General features: G+C 44.7%; 1 protein-coding gene across 8 annotated transcripts in view; it reads right to left on the bottom strand.

Moving 5' to 3' along the window:
* WIPF2 (WAS/WASL interacting protein family member 2) overlaps nucleotides 1-17,877 on the bottom strand; it is a 45,498-nt gene that overhangs the window by 7,871 nt on the left and 19,750 nt on the right. For 6 of the 8 annotated variants that reach the window (XM_033848315.2, XM_073797151.1, XM_019939364.3 and 3 more), the window contains 5 exons: nucleotides 14,359-14,490; nucleotides 10,120-10,252; nucleotides 9,290-9,406; nucleotides 8,281-8,937; nucleotides 602-811 (listed from right to left, as the gene is read on the bottom strand). In XM_033848315.2, the coding sequence (XP_033704206.1) occupies nucleotides 602-811; nucleotides 8,281-8,937; nucleotides 9,290-9,406; nucleotides 10,120-10,252; nucleotides 14,359-14,421 (1,180 nt within the window). In that variant the 5' untranslated portion in view covers nucleotides 14,422-14,490. The other 2 variants (XM_019939365.3, XM_019939359.3) reach the window with 2 other exon arrangements.

Here is a 17,877-nt window from a genome sequence, read left to right as displayed (position 1 = left end):
TTTACTTGGTGCTCCATCCCAGACCTAATGAATTAGAAATCTCTTAGGTGCAGTCTACGATTCATTTATAACCTTGGAAAAGTTAATCCGATACACTCTTGAGCTAGTCAGTCTCCTTGTTTCATAGATAAGGGAAGTGAGGTCCAAAAAAATGAAGCGACTTCTTCAAAGTAACACAACTAGTCAGTGGCTTTGGATTACTAGATAAAAGTTGTGTACACAGTGTTGTTTTGTTTTCAAAGGTCCAGAAAGGAGCTCTTCTTCCTAGGAGGATACGTAATTCCTGTCTCAATAATCCTGAAGAGGATACAGTCTCTGACCTAAAAGCTAACCACAAATAATGAGCCTTGGGGAGCAAGAGATTGGCTTTAGAGTTAGCACAACACCTGCTGATCTTACTTCCATCTATTCCAAAGGAATCGTGCCTAGAATTTGCCTAAGGAAAGGGATGTCCATGGATGGACCCAGAAGTCTGAGGGAAGGTCAGGAGAGGAACTGCAGTGAACAGAGGACACCAAGTGACCACTCCCACTCTGCAGCAGCCACTGGAATTAGTGAAGTCACCACAGGAACTATGAGACTAAAACAGCTAGCTACTCACCCAAGAAAGATCGGACAGTGGTAATAGAATCTCTGTGGCCATTCCTCAGGGGTGGTGGAGGCGGCGGGGGGGGCCCAGCTGGCGTCCTTGAGGGTGGAGGCGGGGGCCTTCCTCGGCTCAGGGGTTCTGACCCATGCATTCGGTACGGTGGGGGGGGAGGGGGGGCATCCCTGGCACCATTTCGGATCATGGGTGGCGGGGGTGGAGGAGCTGCAATTAAAGTTCAAAGCAGTTAGGTTTGGATGTAGAGACGGCGATGGACGGAGGGATTTGAGAGACATGGGCCAAAAGAGTGCTCGGTGCTTTCCCAAAGAACCAGACCCTGTGAACCACTGGACAGCATGTTAAATATCATATTCACCCTCCCCTCATCCCTATTTCTTTAACAACATCACCATTCTTCTCGATACCAAAGTTCAGAATAAATTTATGACCCTTTTTCATTTCCCAAGACAAGTCAGTCAAGAATTCCACTTATCCTCGATGATTTTTTTCTCTGCTTTCGCATGCCTTCCTCCACAATTCTAAGTCAGGGCTTTCTCATTTTTATCTTGTTCTACTGCAAAAAGCCTCTCAAATGTTTTCCTTGCTTCTAATCTCTTAGCCTTTCAATCCATTCTGCATACCACCAACTCACTAATCTCCCCAAAATACTAGCTCAAACTTTTCCAAGGGCTTTGCATTTCCCATATCATAAAGTTTCAAATCCTTAGCTTCCACACTGCCTGGGTCTCATCCAATCATTTTCCTTTCTTACACAGTAACCCACCACATCAGTCAGCCTGATTGCACCTTCTTTTCTTCCTTGATCCCTACACTGGATTAGGTACCACTCTTCTGTACTGCTCTGTTGACTCTGTCTCTCTCTACCACTACTATGTTTTTTACACGCGCTTCTTCCCGAGGGTACTGTATATTTCTTAAAGTCAGAGCAGTGTCCATTCATCTGAGTTCCCAAGCTCAGCACATGGTAGGTCTTCAATCAATAAGTGCTAAATAAACCAAATTACATATGCTTTACTCTTGTGACTCCCCCACAATACTCAGAAATACCACCCCTCATCCCTTACTATCAAATCCTACTTTTCTTTAAGGTTCAACTCAAGTCCCATCTTCTCAAGGCTTTTCCAAAGCAATCCACTCTAATCTGATTCCCTCCTTTGCTCTCCCACAGCATTTACAGGCTATGTCACTTATTTTAACACTTAGTAGTACAGACTAAAATGAGTGATTTTCAAATTATGTATAATAATTTCATCTGCAGAAGTTATATATTTCCAATGATAGGCTCATTGCTCAAAAAAAATAGGGAACACCTCTTTTGGAATTGCCTCCAAACTCAGGTTGCCAGACAGATCCATAAATATTATCATATGATGGTCACTTCTCATTTCTGAGGTTGCACCACCAACAAAAAAATTCATACCTACGTCTGACTCTGATTTTTGGCCATTTTCGAAAATCAAATTCACCCTTAAAAGACAAAATTTGCCAGCAAGCATAAGGTAATGTCAAAAGCATGTTGGGGGGAATTCCCTGCTGGCGCAGTGGTTAAGAATCTGCCTGCCAATGCAGGGGACACGGGTTCAAGCCCTGGTCCGGGGAGAGATCCCACATGCCGCAGAGCAACTAAGCCCGGGTGCCACAACTATGAGCCTGCGCTCTAGAGCCCGCGAGCCACAACTATGGAGCCCGCGTGCCTAGAGCCTGTGCTCTGCAACAAGAGAAGCCACTGCAATAAAAAGCCCGTGCACTGCAACGAAGAGTAGCCCTTGCTCGCTGCAACTAGAGAAAGCCCACGCACAGCAATGAAGACCCAATGCAACCAAAAATAAAATAAATAAAAAAATAAGAGCATGTTGGGGGACTTCCCTGGTGGCATAGTGGTTAAGAATCCACCTGCCAATGCAGGGGACACAGGTTCAATCCCTGGTCCAGGAAGATTCCACATGCCGCGGAGCAACTAAGCCCATGTGCCACAACTACTGAGCCTGTGCTCTAGAGCCCGCGAGCCACAACTACTGAGCTCACGCACCACAACTACTGAAGTCCGCACGCCTAGAGCCTGTGCTCCACAACAACAGAAGCCACTGTGATGAGAAGCCCAAGCACCGCAACGAAGAGTAGCCGCTGCTCGCCGCAACTAAGAGAAATCCTGCGTGCAGCAATGAAGACCCAATGCAGCCAATAAATAAATAAATAAATAAATAAATAAAAAGCATGCTGGACAACACTGGAATAGGTTCGAATGTGTTTAAGTTAGATTATTTCTATGCTTTGCACTAACAATAATAGCAGCTACCATTTATTTGATATCCATCATGTTCCAAGCACTGTCCTGGGCACTTTCTATGTATTAAACCTTTAAAAATTCTTGTAGCCACCCCTGCACAAGTATGAGGCATTATCCCCATTTCACAAATGAGGAAACTGGGACTCAAGCTGTTTGTCTAAGGTCACAGATCTAACAGACCCAGCATACGTCTGCTCTTCCATAGTAAGAAAACTGCTACACAATGCTTTACACAACAACCTCAAGTATTAAATATCTCCCGAACAAATGTATAACCCAGTGAGATGGAAATGTGTCTTTTGGAACCTGGGCCATGTTACCAAACAGTACATGGAGACTACTTGGCTTAACAGCCAACACTGTCTTAGTAATAAGAGTGTATATCATTCTTCCTGAATTACTGTTAGAATTTCTATAGAGTAACCATAGTTAAGAATGAAACAGTAATGGGACGATTTTGTTATTGTTTTTGTTTTTTTTAAATATTTATTTGGCTGCACCGGGTCTTTAGTTGCAGCATGAGGGATCTTCGTTGTGGCGTGTGGGATCTTATAGTTGTGGCATGCAGACTCTTAGTTGTGCCATGAGGGATCTATTTCCCTGACCAGGGATAGAGTCTGAGCCCCCTGCACTGGGAGCGTGGAGTCCTAACCGCTGGACTACGAGGGCAGACCCTGGGATGATGCTTATAGACAAGAAGTCTGGCACTGTAGGCCCAGTAAATGTTAGTTTTAGCTTCCCATAAAACACACTCAGAATGTCAACTCTCCCTCACTCTCCAAGGTCTGTATAAGTATGGACGGGGCCATTAGAGGCCATAATTAAAGAGAAATCTCCTTAACTCCTCCCAGCAGATCTCTGAACCCTGTTTTCATTCCAAATCTGCCCAAACTGAAGCTCTTTCAGGTCATCCTCAAAATATTTCCCTAAGACTCAGATTTCTCAGGGCCCTGAGAGTCTGCATCTACTGCGAGAGCGGGGTCAGGGAGAGTAAGGTAGATGGTGGGTCAGGCTCAAAAGGACACCAGCTAGACTCTGAGCAGGAGGCAGTGATGAGGGCCAACCTGGATGGGCAAAACGGAGCAGGACCAGGAGCTACCTGCTTGGCTCCCTCAGCACCCTCCCTCAGGGCCGGTCATCCTGACCAGATTCTGCCATCTCTAAGAAGTTTCTGAGCTCTTTGTCACATCCAGTTTCAAGACTTTCAAGTGACAGAGCCAGAACCCAAGGACCCCAAGAAACAAGCAGCGTGCAAAAGAAACCCTGGGGTAGGAAGACTGACTTTTGTAATCCAAGATAAACCCGGATTAAAGAAAGCATGATGTTATTTTTTTTTAACTGAAGTATAGTTGATTTACAGTGTTGTGCTACTTTCTGCTATATAGCAAAGTGATTCAGTTATACATATTCTTTTTTTTATATTGTTTTCCATTATGGTTTATCATAAGATACTGAATATAGTTCACTGTGCTATACAGTAGGACCTTGTTGTTTATTCATTCTATATATAATCACTTACATCTGCTAAATCTAACCTCCCACTCCATTCTCGATTCTTTTAAAAAGAAAAAAATTCCCTTAAAAAAATAGTGTTTTAGGGACTTCCCTGGTGGTCCAGTGGTTAAGACTCCGTGCTCCCAATGCAGGGGGACTGGGTTTGATCTCTGGTCAAGGAACTAGATCCCTCATGCCGCAACTAAGACCTGGCACAGCCAAAATAAAATAAATAAATAAATATATACATATTTTTTAAAATAGTGTTTTACTCTGCAAAGGAAAAATTCAGAAAACAAATGCTATGGACAATAAGGGACTTTTTGGTCTCTGAGCACCCCGGGGAGGGTAAAAGACTACATACTCATTCAAATGTAAATAATTCATAAAGAAACAAAAGTAAATTATCCCATGTTATCACACCATATGATTTATTAACAGAGATAAGTCCATGAAAACTGCCTAGAAGTCCTTTGCATAAAACCACTAAATTCGTCAGCACACCACAGTTTATAAAGCACTTTTACACACCCTTTTATTTATAACCATCTCTGAAAAGTACTGTGAACACCATTTTACAGATGAGGAAACAAACTCAGAGAATCAGAGTGATCTGCCCAATGTCACAAAACAAGTGGAGCCAATACTCGAAAGATCTCTGACTAAAATATCTCAATTTTTTTTCAGAGTGTCACTCTTGAGAACTGCTGCTCTGGTTACTGATACAGAAAGCAGGCTGAGGCCTATGTCAGGCCTCGAAGTTGGTGATGGCCAGTAGACAGAAGAACAAGGCTCATAACTTCACATTTTTCTAAAGAAATCACAAAAAAAGAACTGAGAAGTGGGAAGCAAGAAGTCTGCAGACATTTAAAACAACTCAGTTCAACCCACAGAAATTACATTTTTCTCTGCTTCTATTCCTGGTTGGCTTCCGAAAGATATGGGCTCTGCTCAGATAAAGGGTCATTTTAAAAAATCCCTAAGTTAAAAAAAATTTTCTTTTTAACCTAAACTTTGTAGAGTCAAAGGTCACGTAAGGACTATATCCTTATGGCTGAAGCCAGGGAGATACAGGGTCGGCCATGTACCAGGCTCCTGTGTGACCACCTGATGCTACTGCCAGCTCCTAGAATACAGGTCTCTGTACCTAATCAAGCAGCAGTACCAGTTAATGGGCCTTTAATACATACTTCCTGATGACACACCTGCTTAATCGATGATCTCATCTATACCTGCAGGGACTGTTTAAAATCAAAGTTCAAAAGCCATTTGTGGAGGCTGCGGCTCAAAGCCCAATGAAACAAGAGAATACAGGAGCCAAAATTCCTAGGTCTGAGAAGGCCCCAGCATGGTCTCGTTCACTCTCTACTTTTCAGTCAGGCTATTTTGTAAGATGACACAACCTCTCCCACCTTTTTGAAGGTTCCTTATTCCCCTCCTTACCCAGTTCAGGACCATGGTCCCTTGTTACAAGCACTCCCTTACACACACCCTTAACTCCCTTGCCCTGCTCTCCATTACAGTCGCACATGCCTAAAAACCGCCAACCTGGTTAAATACAACTCTGCTCCAACTCAGTACCTGCAGAGGCACAGCTGAACACACACCGCGCTGATGAATCTCACTTGAAATGTGTGGCCCCTAAGCTCGAGCGGGCCTTCTGTGATGCTGGTCATCCTAGCACACTTCTCTCCTCCACTCATTCTCCTGCATGCCCAGATGGCCATTTTGTGCCCTCTTTCCTCTCTCCTCAAATCTCCCTCTATTTCCTTACCCTCATTCACAGCATATGTTCTTGCTTTCAATTTCACCCAGAATATAGAAGCAAAAAAAAAAAAAAAGGGCTTCCCTGGTGGCACAGTTGTTAAGAATCTGCCTGCCAATGCAGGGGACACGAGTTCAAGCCCTAGGCTGGGAAGATTCCACATGCTGCGAAGCAACTAAGCCCATGCGCCACAACTACTGAGCCTGCGCTCTAGAGCCCGCGAGTCACAACTACTGAGCCTGTGTGCCACAACTACTGAAGCCCATGTGCCTAGAGCCCGTGCTCCGCAACAAGAGAAGCCACTGCAATGAGAAGCCCGCGCACCACAAGGAACAGTAGACCCCGCTCCATGCAACTAGAGAAAAGCCTGCGCGCAGCAATGAAGACCCAACGCAGCCATAAATAAATAAATGAATATTTATTTAAAAAAAGTTTTAGAAGAAACTTTCCACATGCTCCTACCACTACACCCACCTACCTACTTGCTTCTTTGCCTATATGCTCTGCCTTCCCTCCTGTTACCACAAAGAACTGTGTTCTTATCTAAGGCCAGCCCTTGACCTGTGGATCAGGTTCCATTCCTTCTTGCCTCCCCGAGGACACTATCCAGGCAATTTCCTCCTCTCTACTGGATCATTCCATCAGCGCACAAACAGATGCTGAAATATCTCCCGTCTTGGGTGGGGTGGGGCGGGGGGAACCAACCCTCAATCTCTCATCCTCCTCCAGCAACCATTCCACATACCTGTACCCCCCACTCCCCTTTACAGCAAACTCCCTAGAGTTTCTCTATTGCTATCTTCATCAAGTCCTCTCCTATTCCGGCATGCTTGAACCCACCCCGATTAGACTTTCACCCTCACGCTCCCTCCAGCACTCCACTGAAACTACTTAGAAGGGTAGTTTGGGGGTCCCCAAAATGACTCCCATGTTGCTGAGACCAATGTCATTCTCAGTCAACTTACCTGACCCACCTGCAGCACAGGCCACAGCTGCTCACTCACTCTACCCTGGACTTTCTCCATTACTCTCTTGGCATTCCTCCTTTCTTCCTCACTAGAGGCTCTTTCTCAGTTTTCTCTGCTTAGTACTCTTATCACTCTCACCTGTCAATGTAGGAAGGCCTCAGGCCTCGGACCTCCCCTCTTCTCTATACTCACGCCCCAGGTGATCTCACCCCAGCATGTGGTTCTCAATATCCTTCAAATTTCTCTCTCTAGCCCAGACCACTCCCCTGAACTTCAGAGTCTGAGAGTCAATTGACAATTGGTTATTTCCTCTTGGATGTCTAACAGGCACCTCAAACTTGACATCCAAAACTGAACACCCACCTTCCCCCAAACCTGCTGTGATCCTATCCATCTACTCAGATTATTGCACTAGCCCCCTAAGTGGTCTCCTTTGGCCCCTTTGTCCTCCTGCGGTGGGTTCTCAACAACAGAGCCAGTTGCCTTTTCAAAAGGTAAATCAAAGCTACTTCCGTGTTCCAAGCCCCCGTGCCGCGCCAGTGGCTCCCCATCTCACACAGAGTAAAACCCAAAGTTTTCACAAAGTCCTCCAGTGTCCTCCCGTGGCATCTGGCTTTCTGACCTCCACATCCTGCCGCTCTTCCCCTCACACATCCTGGTCTTGCCACAATGGTCTCCTTGCTGTCCCCAGTCTCAGGGTCTTTGCATTTGCTGCCCTCAATGCCTGCGTAGCGTACTCCCTCACTTCCTTCAGGTATTTGCCACACTGTCACTTTATCAGTAAGGCCTTCCCTGACCCCAACTCTACCCTCACCCCTGTAATTTAAAATATTACCTCATCCCCACTCCAGTATATCCCATTCCCTTTCTCTGCTTTGTATTTTTCTAAAGCATCTATATACTATGTATTTATATATATATATATATATTTTTTTTCTAATTAATTTGTTAACTGTCCAGGAGAACAGGATTTTTTGTCTTTTTTATTTACTGCTGTTTTCCTAACAACAGAGTCTGACACGTAAAGAGGCACTCAATAAACCTGTTGAATGAGTGTTCACTTCAATCACTGAAGGAGAGCTTTGGGGAAAAGGGTGAAGAGGAAGGATAAACTCAATCTCAGTATGGTAGGGAAAATCAGGTGCTTCCAGGCACTTACCTGCTCCCCGACTGGGAGGGTCTCGGGCTGGGGGAGGTGGCCTATTACTCTGTAAAGAAGGGGAGGCTGAGGTGGGTGGAGGAGGCGCTAGGCCTCTGACAGGCCCTGGTGTCTTCCTATGCAAAGAATTGTGTCTCTGTGGCAGCTCAGGGGCTGACTCGTTAGTGGGACTGGAGGGTCCATTGGGGACCCCGGGAGGCTGGCGGTAAGGCGGAGGCGGAGGAGCTGGAGACTGGCCACCTGGTCCTGTTCTGACATTCACAGGGGAAGGAGGCGGCTTGACTGGGGGTGGAGCGGGAGGTCCCTCTCGACCAAGGTGAAGCCGCTGTCCAGGTGTGGGTGGCAGGGGCTTCTCTCTGTTGTAGGCTGCGGCTTTGCTGCTGTGCACAGGCAGAGGCGTAGGGGGGGCGTTGGCACGCCGCCCCGGGGGAGGCGGAGGAGGGGCGGAGGAGCTGTGCTTCATGCCCGTATTGCTGGTGGTATTAGGCCGAGAGAGGTCCGGTAACGAGGGTCTCTGCATCCGGGGCAGTTCTGGGAGTGAGGCTCGGTTGCTGTCTGTATCATCCTGAGGGCGCCCGCTGGCTGTAGACCCCGGAGGCCTTGGGGCAGCAGCTCGAGAACTGGGGACTTGTAGGGCTGGCTTGCCAGCTAGGTTCTCTACAAATACACCAGACAGCACTGGGTCAACAGAGCTGGACCTACGTTGCTGGGTATCTCCACGGCACCCCGCCTCCTTAGTGCAACCTGCATGGCAGCAGGGCAAATACCTGTATGATTCTGGGTTTTAACCTGGTTTCAGGCTCAGGGCCCATTAACAAACACTACTGATGCAAGCTGAACGCATTCTTATTTACCCGCAGCTTTTGCTTTATTCAACTTTATAACCCCTGCCCTGCCCCCACTCCTTCTTCCCATCTCTACCACACTCCTCAACCCCAGAGGGCCCACCTGGGACCAGTCAGAAACGAACGTGCTTGGGAAACATCCTAAGAAAGTACTTATCACATACCTGAACCGTCCTTGGCTCCCACAGGGCGGAGCTTGGGCACTCCTCCTTGGAAGAGACCTCCCTTGGGCTGCAGGGCAGCTGCTCCAGAGCCATAACCACCACTGCTTCCTTTGGGTTCTGGAAAGCACACCATTAGGATTTTCATTTCATATGCTCTGAGGCTGGTGACCAAGTCAATCCTGAGGAGAAACCCCTCCTCTACCTGGGCTTTAATTTGCAAACAAACCGATATTGCTTTTGCCTTTCCACTGAAATAGAAAGCTGGGCTTCTCTGCTCCACAGCTTCATGTAGGTGTGGGGATGAAACTCTGTGCTGTGATGAAAGAGAGAAAACAAAAGGAACGAGGAGCCAATCTTCCTTTATTTAGGGCAGAGTGGTAACCAGGATGAGGACCTGTTCAACAGAGTTCTCTAGGCTTTCCTCTCCAAGTCCCAGATGGTGAGGGGGCTTAATGGCTCAGGGACCCAGGTGTGAGAAAACCCCCAGAGGCCTTTCAGAATGAACACTTGTAGCAATTATAAAATCATCGTTGGCTTCAGCTTACAGGTTTTTAGGACTGTGGTGGTCTTCTCAGAGAAAAGCCAAGGATATGCCCTAACAAGCTCTAGTTATAGTAGGAGATGGGAGGCTTAAGACCCCGAGAATGCTTCTCAAAGGTCAAAAAGCAATTTCTAAGGTATTCAAATGAACAGATGAGAAGACAGCCAAAGAACATGCCAAGACAAAACTCTCCCACTCACGACCCAACAATAAAAATGACAGACAAGCCTCGTCCCTGAGTCAATCCTGGGATCCTGGTGGTTCATTAGGAGATGAAGCTTAGACTCACTCTCGAGGAGGGGAGCGCTCCGATCATTAACGTTGGTCACCTTCTTCAGCCTGGTCCCTTTGCAGATGTCCTGTAAGAGAGCACCTCGACCCCGCTGCTCATCTCTACTCAGCTTGGGCAGCTCAGTGTTGGCCTGAAGGAAGAGGGAAACATAAGTTCACCCTCAATATCCCCTTCATCACAAGCTCGGGATAAATGCCTTAAGCCAAACTGGATTCCACGAGATGCCTGTCTAACCTAATAAGATACATGTGCCAAACGACAGTATCAATGTCCATTATCCTCCTCCTTAGAACTTTCTCTCATGCTGTACCTTCTGTGAAGGATATAGGTCTTCCTCCTGTTCAGAAGCTTCTGACAGGAGGCCTGCACCAATACTTACTGAGCACCTATGTGCTAGGCTTGTGTGCCGGACACTTTATTTGTATCATCACCACCAAGGCAAACGTTTATTGAGCCCCCACTATATCCCAGGCATTGTGCTAATAATAAGCACATTACTTTCATTATCTTGTTTAAATCCTGAAATATTCCTATGACCAACAACAACAGCAGCATAGGGACAGACAGCTATATAAATGGAACAAAACAGGAAGTCCATAAAGCAGGCCCAGGTCTATATAGAAATAATAAAAGTATATTTCTTCAGTGCAGAAAGGATAGATTATTAAATACAAGGTGTTAATAACAAGTGGTTAATTTTTTTGGCCATGCCAGGCGGCATGTAGGATCTTAGTTCCCCAACCAGGGATCGCACACACACCCCCTGCAGCGGAAGCGTGGAGTCTTAACCACTGGACCACCAGGGAAGTCCGACAAGTGGTTAATTTTTAGAAAAAAATAATAAAGTTAAATACCTACCTTAGCACTTTACTCTCAAATAAATTCTAGCTGAATTATAAAATTTAAGTGTAAAAAAATAAAACCACGGAAGTACTATATGCAAAAATATAGGTAATGGGAAGGACTTTCTAATCAAGACAATCAAAATACAGGAAAAGATCGACAGATTTGCTTATTTCAAATTATTTACTTAGGAATATAAGTAAATAAGCAGATGACACACTGGAAGAAAAATTGTCAGTGACAAATGTTAACATATGATAGAAATAAAGGTAGTGGCCCAAATCTATAGAGCATTAACATATAAAGATGACTTAGAAATCAGTAGGATAATAAGCAAAAGATATGAACAACACTGCATAAAAGAAGTCAAAAGAGCCAACAAATATGGAAAAAAAACAACTATAATAAAAAAAATGTAGTGTAAAACTATCATTATCTACCTATGATACTGGTAAAGGTTAAAATTACAAAGAGACTGCTAGCTTTGTGAAGGCAGGGACCACTGCCTGTACAGTGCCTGGCACACTGAAGATGTTCAAAACAATGTATAGAATAAAAAGCTGCCCCATGGTGATCTTAAGGATCCAGGAAAACAGGTACTCTTTTCTACTACCTGTGGTAGGATAGATTGGTATGATTTTTCTAGAAAGTAATTTATGTATCAAACACCTCGTAAAAGCCTAGCACAAGAATTCTACTTCCAGAAATTAACTTTTAGAAAATAATTGGAGACATGCACAAAGACGATAATAATAGCAAAAAACAGTTTATAATAGCATAAAGCGGAAGTAATCTAAAAGTTCAACCGAAAAGAACAACAATGGTATAATCATACAGTGGGATGCCAGTTAAGCTCTTAAAGGATGTAGAAGTAAGCATCTTTTCATGGAAATAAATATCTGACACAACCAAGCAAAAAATATTATAGAACAATACATATACATGATTCCAGTTTTCTACAGGAGTCATAATAGGACCTATCTCATAGGGTAGTTTTGAGAATTAAATGATAACACTTTTTAAGAGCTTAGCACAGTGCCTGGTGTATAGTAAGAGTTCAATAAGTAGCAGCTAGCTTATATTGTGAAGAATAAAAAGGTACACACATACAGAAAATTTCTAGAAGGATATACACTGATACTAGCAAAAGTTAATCTGGGGTAATAATTATTTATGTTTATCTGTATTTTCTAGTTTTCCTACAATAAACATACAAAATGTTAACAAAGGTTAATTATAGATTAACATTTTCTATGTTTATTGGTGTTCTCTAGTTTTTTCTGGATTTTTAGTAAAGAATTTTTTAATGATATCACTAAACATTTAATGACATGACAAGCCATTCATGATGTATTAATGAGGAAGAAGAGCCAATCAGAAATCAGTATGTATATAAAGCACAGCCTTTTTTTAAAAAAAAGGTAGACGGGCTTCCCTGGTGGCGCAGTGGTCAGGAACCCGCCTGCCAATGCAGGGGTCACGGGTTCGAGTCCTGGTCTGGGAAGATCCCACATGCTGCAGAGCAACTAAGCCCGTGCACCACACTACTGAGACTGCATTCTAGAGCCCGCGAACCACAACTACTAAGCCCACGCGCCACAGTTACTGAAGCCCACGTGCCTAGAGCCCATGCTCCACAACAAGAGAAGCCACCAAAATGAGAAGCCTGCGCACCGCAACGAAGAGTAGCCCCCGCTCACTGCAACTAGAGAAAGCCCGTGTGCAGCGACAAAGACCCAATGCAGCCATAAATAAATAAATAAATACATAAATAAATAATTTTTTAAAAGGTAGACAGATACAAAAGGAAGAAGGAGGGAGGGGAAGGCTAGACACAAAACTGTTATGAATGGTTGGATTATGGGTAACTGCTCCTTTTTGCTTAACCACAGTTCATAAATTTCTTGAACATATTACTTTTGTAAAGAGAAAAATATTACTAAGCATGTCCAAAATTGAGCTCATATCCTCCTCCACAAACCTGTTTCTCTTGTAAATAGCACCAGCATTCAATCAATCCCCCAGGGCTTCCCTGGTGGCACAGTGGTTGAGAGTCCGCCTGCCGATGCAGGGGATACGGGTTTGTGCCCCGGTCCGGGAAGATCCACATGCCGCGGAGCGGCTGGGCCCGTGAGCCACGGCCACTGAGCCTGCGCGTCCGGAGCCTGTGCTCCGCAACGGGAGAGGCCACGACAGTGAGAGGCCCGCGTACCACAAAAAATAAATAAATAAATAAAAATTAAAAAATCAATCCCCCAACTAGAGTCATTCAAATCTCCTTCCTCTTCTTCACTCTTCCATCTGTCATCAGACTCTTAAGACTTTACTTTGTCATTGTCTCTTGTCTCCACTCTCCATCCTCACTGCTTTAGTCCAGACTCTCATTTTCAATTGCCACAGGCTTCTGTCTCCAGTCTCAACCTCCCTGTCTGTAGTCTCAACTCCCAACCTACCGTCCACACTGTGAAGAGTAACTTTCCTAATATAAACCCAAGCAGGTTCCTCCTGCTGCTGAAGAGACTTCAGCATCTCCCCATCATGACCAAGAGAAAACTCCAAACCCCCACCTACACCTCCAGCCTCAGCTCCCACCACACCCCAAAAATTACAGGAAAAAAACCAGAAGTTGGCAGACCTGAACTGTTGTCCTAGTTCTGAAACAAATTAGCTAGGTTAAGTCACCTTTCCTCTTTCAGGGCACAATTTCTCATCTGTTAAACACCCAACACACCCAACACACACCCAACACACACCCAACACACACACACACACACACACACACACACACACACACGAGATGAAGCACCCAGGTTCCTTCCTTCTTTCTCATGTGACTCCAGGTATCACAACTCAGATATAGTAAAAGTGGCTGTGTCCTTGGTTCAGAAGCCACATTGCTTTTTTTTCTTCCCATTACTGAACCTTCAGTCTTCTTCCTAATTCCATTAACTCCTTTCTTTCTTGATATGGGGCATGGGGGCATTTAGACCTGATGGACTTGATTTTAAAGTGAACTGATTTGGAGTAGAAGAGAAGGAAATGAAATGGCAGCAAGAAACAACAACTAGGAATTGCCATCCCTTTTCTCAAAGATGCAGAAAAACGACACACTGACCTTTATACTACAGTAGTTTTAGGGAAGACACACTAGTTCCTACTCTGATGCCACCTGCCCAAATCTCCATTTAGACTGAACCAGGATAAAAAAACCAAGACAAGCCATTATGGTCCTAAGAGGACTTCTCAGGAATCAGAACGAATTAGGAAGACAGACTTTACTTATTTATTCTCCATCTTCCTACACCCCATGTCTTTGAGTACACTATGTCTCATACCAGGAAGCCCTAAGTATCCATTCAGGTCTTGAGATAGCCAGGTGGATGGACTACCTACCTGATTAGAAGTGGGAGGTGGAGGAGGACCAGGGGGTGGTGGAGGGGGAGGAGGAATTGGCATCCTTGCCCTGTTTGCAGTTGGCACTGCTCTCTTTCCTTTTTAATCTGCAGCTTTAGGTCACTCATATACCTGCAAGTGAAACAGAAATAAATTCATGAGAACAACTTTGCCATGAGACACACTGAGTACCAGGAGAACCAGAGGACTGAGCATGACACCAGAGAGAAACTAGGCACTCATCTCCTAGTCGCACTGTGATCTAGTCCAGGGCTCGGTAAATCTTTTCTGTAAAAGGCCAGATAAAAAAAATACTTTAGGCTTTGTAAACCACATATGGTCTCTGTCGCACATTATCCTTCTGTTTTGTTTTGACAACCTTTTAAGTTAATAAACTTTATTTCTTAGAGCAGTTTTAGGTTCACAGCAAAACTGAGCAGAAAGTACAGAGTTCCCCTAAAACCCCTGTCCCCCACCACACACACAGAGTCCCCCACTATCTATACCCTGCAGTGATACATTTGTCACAATTGATGAACCTACACTGACACCTCGTTATCACCCGAAATCCATAGTTTACATTAAGGTTCACTCTTGGTGTTGTACGTTCCATGGGTTTGGACAAATGTATAATAACAACTCTCCACCAATGTCGTATCATATAGAATCGTTTCACTGTCCTAAAAATCTCTTATGCTGTATCTGTTCATCCCTCCCTGCCCCCCACCCCTGAACCCCTGGCAACCACTGAGTTTTTTTTTTGGGGGGGGGTACACGGGCCTCTCACTATTCTGGCCTCTCCCGTTGCGGAGCACAGGCTCCAGACGTGCAGGCTCAGAGGCCATGGCTCACGGACCCAGCCGCTCGGTGGCATGTGGGATCTTCCCAGACCGGTGCACGAACCCGTGTCCCCTGCATCGGCAGGCAGACTCTCAACCACTGCGCCACCAGGGAAGCCCAACCACTGAGCTTTTTAATGTCTTCATAGTTTTGCCCTTTCCAGAATGCTGTGTAGTTGGAATCATACAGTACCCCTTTCTGATGGGCTTCTTTCACTTGGTAATATGCATTCAAGTTTCCTCCATGTCTTTTCATGGCTTGATAGCTCATTTCTTTTTAGCACTGAATAACATTCCACTGTCTGGATGTACCACAGTTTGTTTATCCATTCACCTCCTGAAGGACATCTGGGATGCTTCCAAGTTTTAGCAATTATGAATAACGCTGATATAAACATCCTTGTGCAGGTTTTTGTGAGGACATAAGTTTTTGACTCATTTGGGTAAAACATCAAGGAGCATGACTGATGGATCACATGGTAAGAGTATGTTCTGTAATAAACTGCCAAACTACCTTCCGCAATGGCTGTACCAATTCACATTCTCACCAGCAATGAATGAGAGTTCCTATTGCTCCACATCCTCGCCAGCCTTCTGGATTTCGGTCATTCCAATAGGTGTGTAGCAGTATCCCGCTGTTTTAATTTGCAATTCCTAAATGACATATGATGTTGGAATATTTTCATATGCTGACTTGCCATCTATATATCTTCTCTTTTTGAAATTAATTAATTTATTTATTTTGGCTGCACTGAGGCACACAGGCTTAGTTGCGGCATGTGGGATCTTAATTCCCCAAACAGGGATCGAACCCAGGCCCTCTGCATTGGGAGCGCAGAGTCTTAACCACTGGACCACCAGGGATGTCCCTATGTATCTTCTTTGGTGAGGTGCGTGTTCAGGTCTTTTGCCCACTTTTTAATCGGGTTGTTTGTTTTCTCATTGTTGAGTTTTAAGAGTTCTTTGTACATTTTAGATAACAGTCCTTTATCAGATGTATCTTTTGCAAATATTTTCTCTTACTCTGTGGCTTGTGTTCTCATTCTCTTGAATTTTACATTTAAAAAATGTAAAAACCGCGGGGCTTCCCTGGTGGTACAGTGGTTGAGAGTCCGCCTGCCGATGCAGGGGACACGGGTTCGTGCCCCGGTCCAGGAAGATCCCACATACCGCGGAGCGGCTGAGTCCGTGAGCCATGGCCGCTGAGCCTGCGCGTCCGGAGCCTGTGCTCCACAACGGGAGAGGCCACAACAGTGAGAGGCCCGCATACTGCAAAAAAAAAAAAAAAAGTAAAAACTGGGACTTCCCTGGTGGCGCAGTGGTTAAGAATTCGCCCTGCCAATGCAGGGGACATGGGTTCGATCCCTGGTCCAGGAAGATCCCACATGCCACGGAGCAACAAAGCCCGTGCACCACAACTACTGAGCCTGTGCTCTAGAGCTCACGAGCCACAACTACTGAGCCCATGCGCCACAACTACTGAAGCCCGTGCACCACAACTACAGAAGCCAGTGTGCCTACAGCCCAAACTCCACAACAAAGCCACCGCAATGAGAAGCCCGCACACCGCAACAAAGAGCAACTCCTGCTCACCACGACTAGAGTAAGCCCATGTGCAGTAACGAAGACCCAATGCAGCCAACAATAAATAAATAAAATAAAAATAAATAAATAAACTTATTAAGGAAAGTTGTAAAAACCATTCTTAGTATTGGGCCATACAAAACAGACCATGGACCAGATCTGACTCATGAGCCACAATTTACTGACGCCTGGTATAGTCACATCACTGGAATCTGGTAAGAGCGTAAATACCACATGAGAATTTATCCAGTTATCAGTGGCTTAATATTTAACACTCAAAAAGTATACAGTTGTCTCCTTATTACAGTCTGTAAGTGATCCTCATTTCACAAATGAGACTAAAGCCAGGGAACTTTAGTCTTCGTAAGACATTGAAGTAGGGGGCAAAGATAAAACTAAAACTCAAGAACAAAAAGTCACCCCAAGGAAATCCTACTTCTTGAACCCTCAAAAGTCAAAGCCAAATAATTGCAGAGGTTTGGTTCTAAACTCTTTACATGGGTGATCAAAATCTCTCTGTGAATAAAGAAGTAACCACTTAAACACTTCTCTCAATGCCCTGAGAATGATAAAAGGGCAAATATTCCAAAGGTTCTATAAAACCAAGAACCTTTGTAGGTAGTAAATTTGATCAAAAACATGACCGTTAACATCTTCAAAATCCCAACTCCTTACAGTGGAATGCCACTCTAGGCTGGCTGCCCAACAGAGCTTTTTGCTCCAATCACAAAGAACTGGACAGTACTTTGGCTAAGTGGTTCCCACAGGGAATGATGTCTGAACTCACTTCAAGGAACGAGCAGCTGACTCCCCTCTAAGGGAAATACCTTCTCATTTCTGGTTTCAAAATTAAGTCTAGTCTTTCTTTGCCAGGAATCTAACATACTAGGCTTGAAAAATTGATCAAAATAGTAAATCCTCATAAGCAGAACATCTATCTCGGGGCGTGGGGTTGAAGTGAAAGAAACACGTGGAGAAGAAGAAAAAACCTTTCTTCTATTAAATTTTCTGGGTTCACTATGACCATTCCACTTCAAGTCCCCATAGCAGTCATAAAGCTAGCAGCCCAAGAATAAGGAAAATAGTAGTTTATTCA

The sequence above is a fragment of the Tursiops truncatus genome, chromosome 20, assembly GCF_011762595.2.
Source record: "Tursiops truncatus isolate mTurTru1 chromosome 20, mTurTru1.mat.Y, whole genome shotgun sequence".
In the NCBI taxonomy this organism is placed as follows: Eukaryota; Metazoa; Chordata; class Mammalia; order Artiodactyla; family Delphinidae; genus Tursiops; species Tursiops truncatus.
This window is presented reverse-complemented; position numbering and strand designations above follow the sequence as displayed.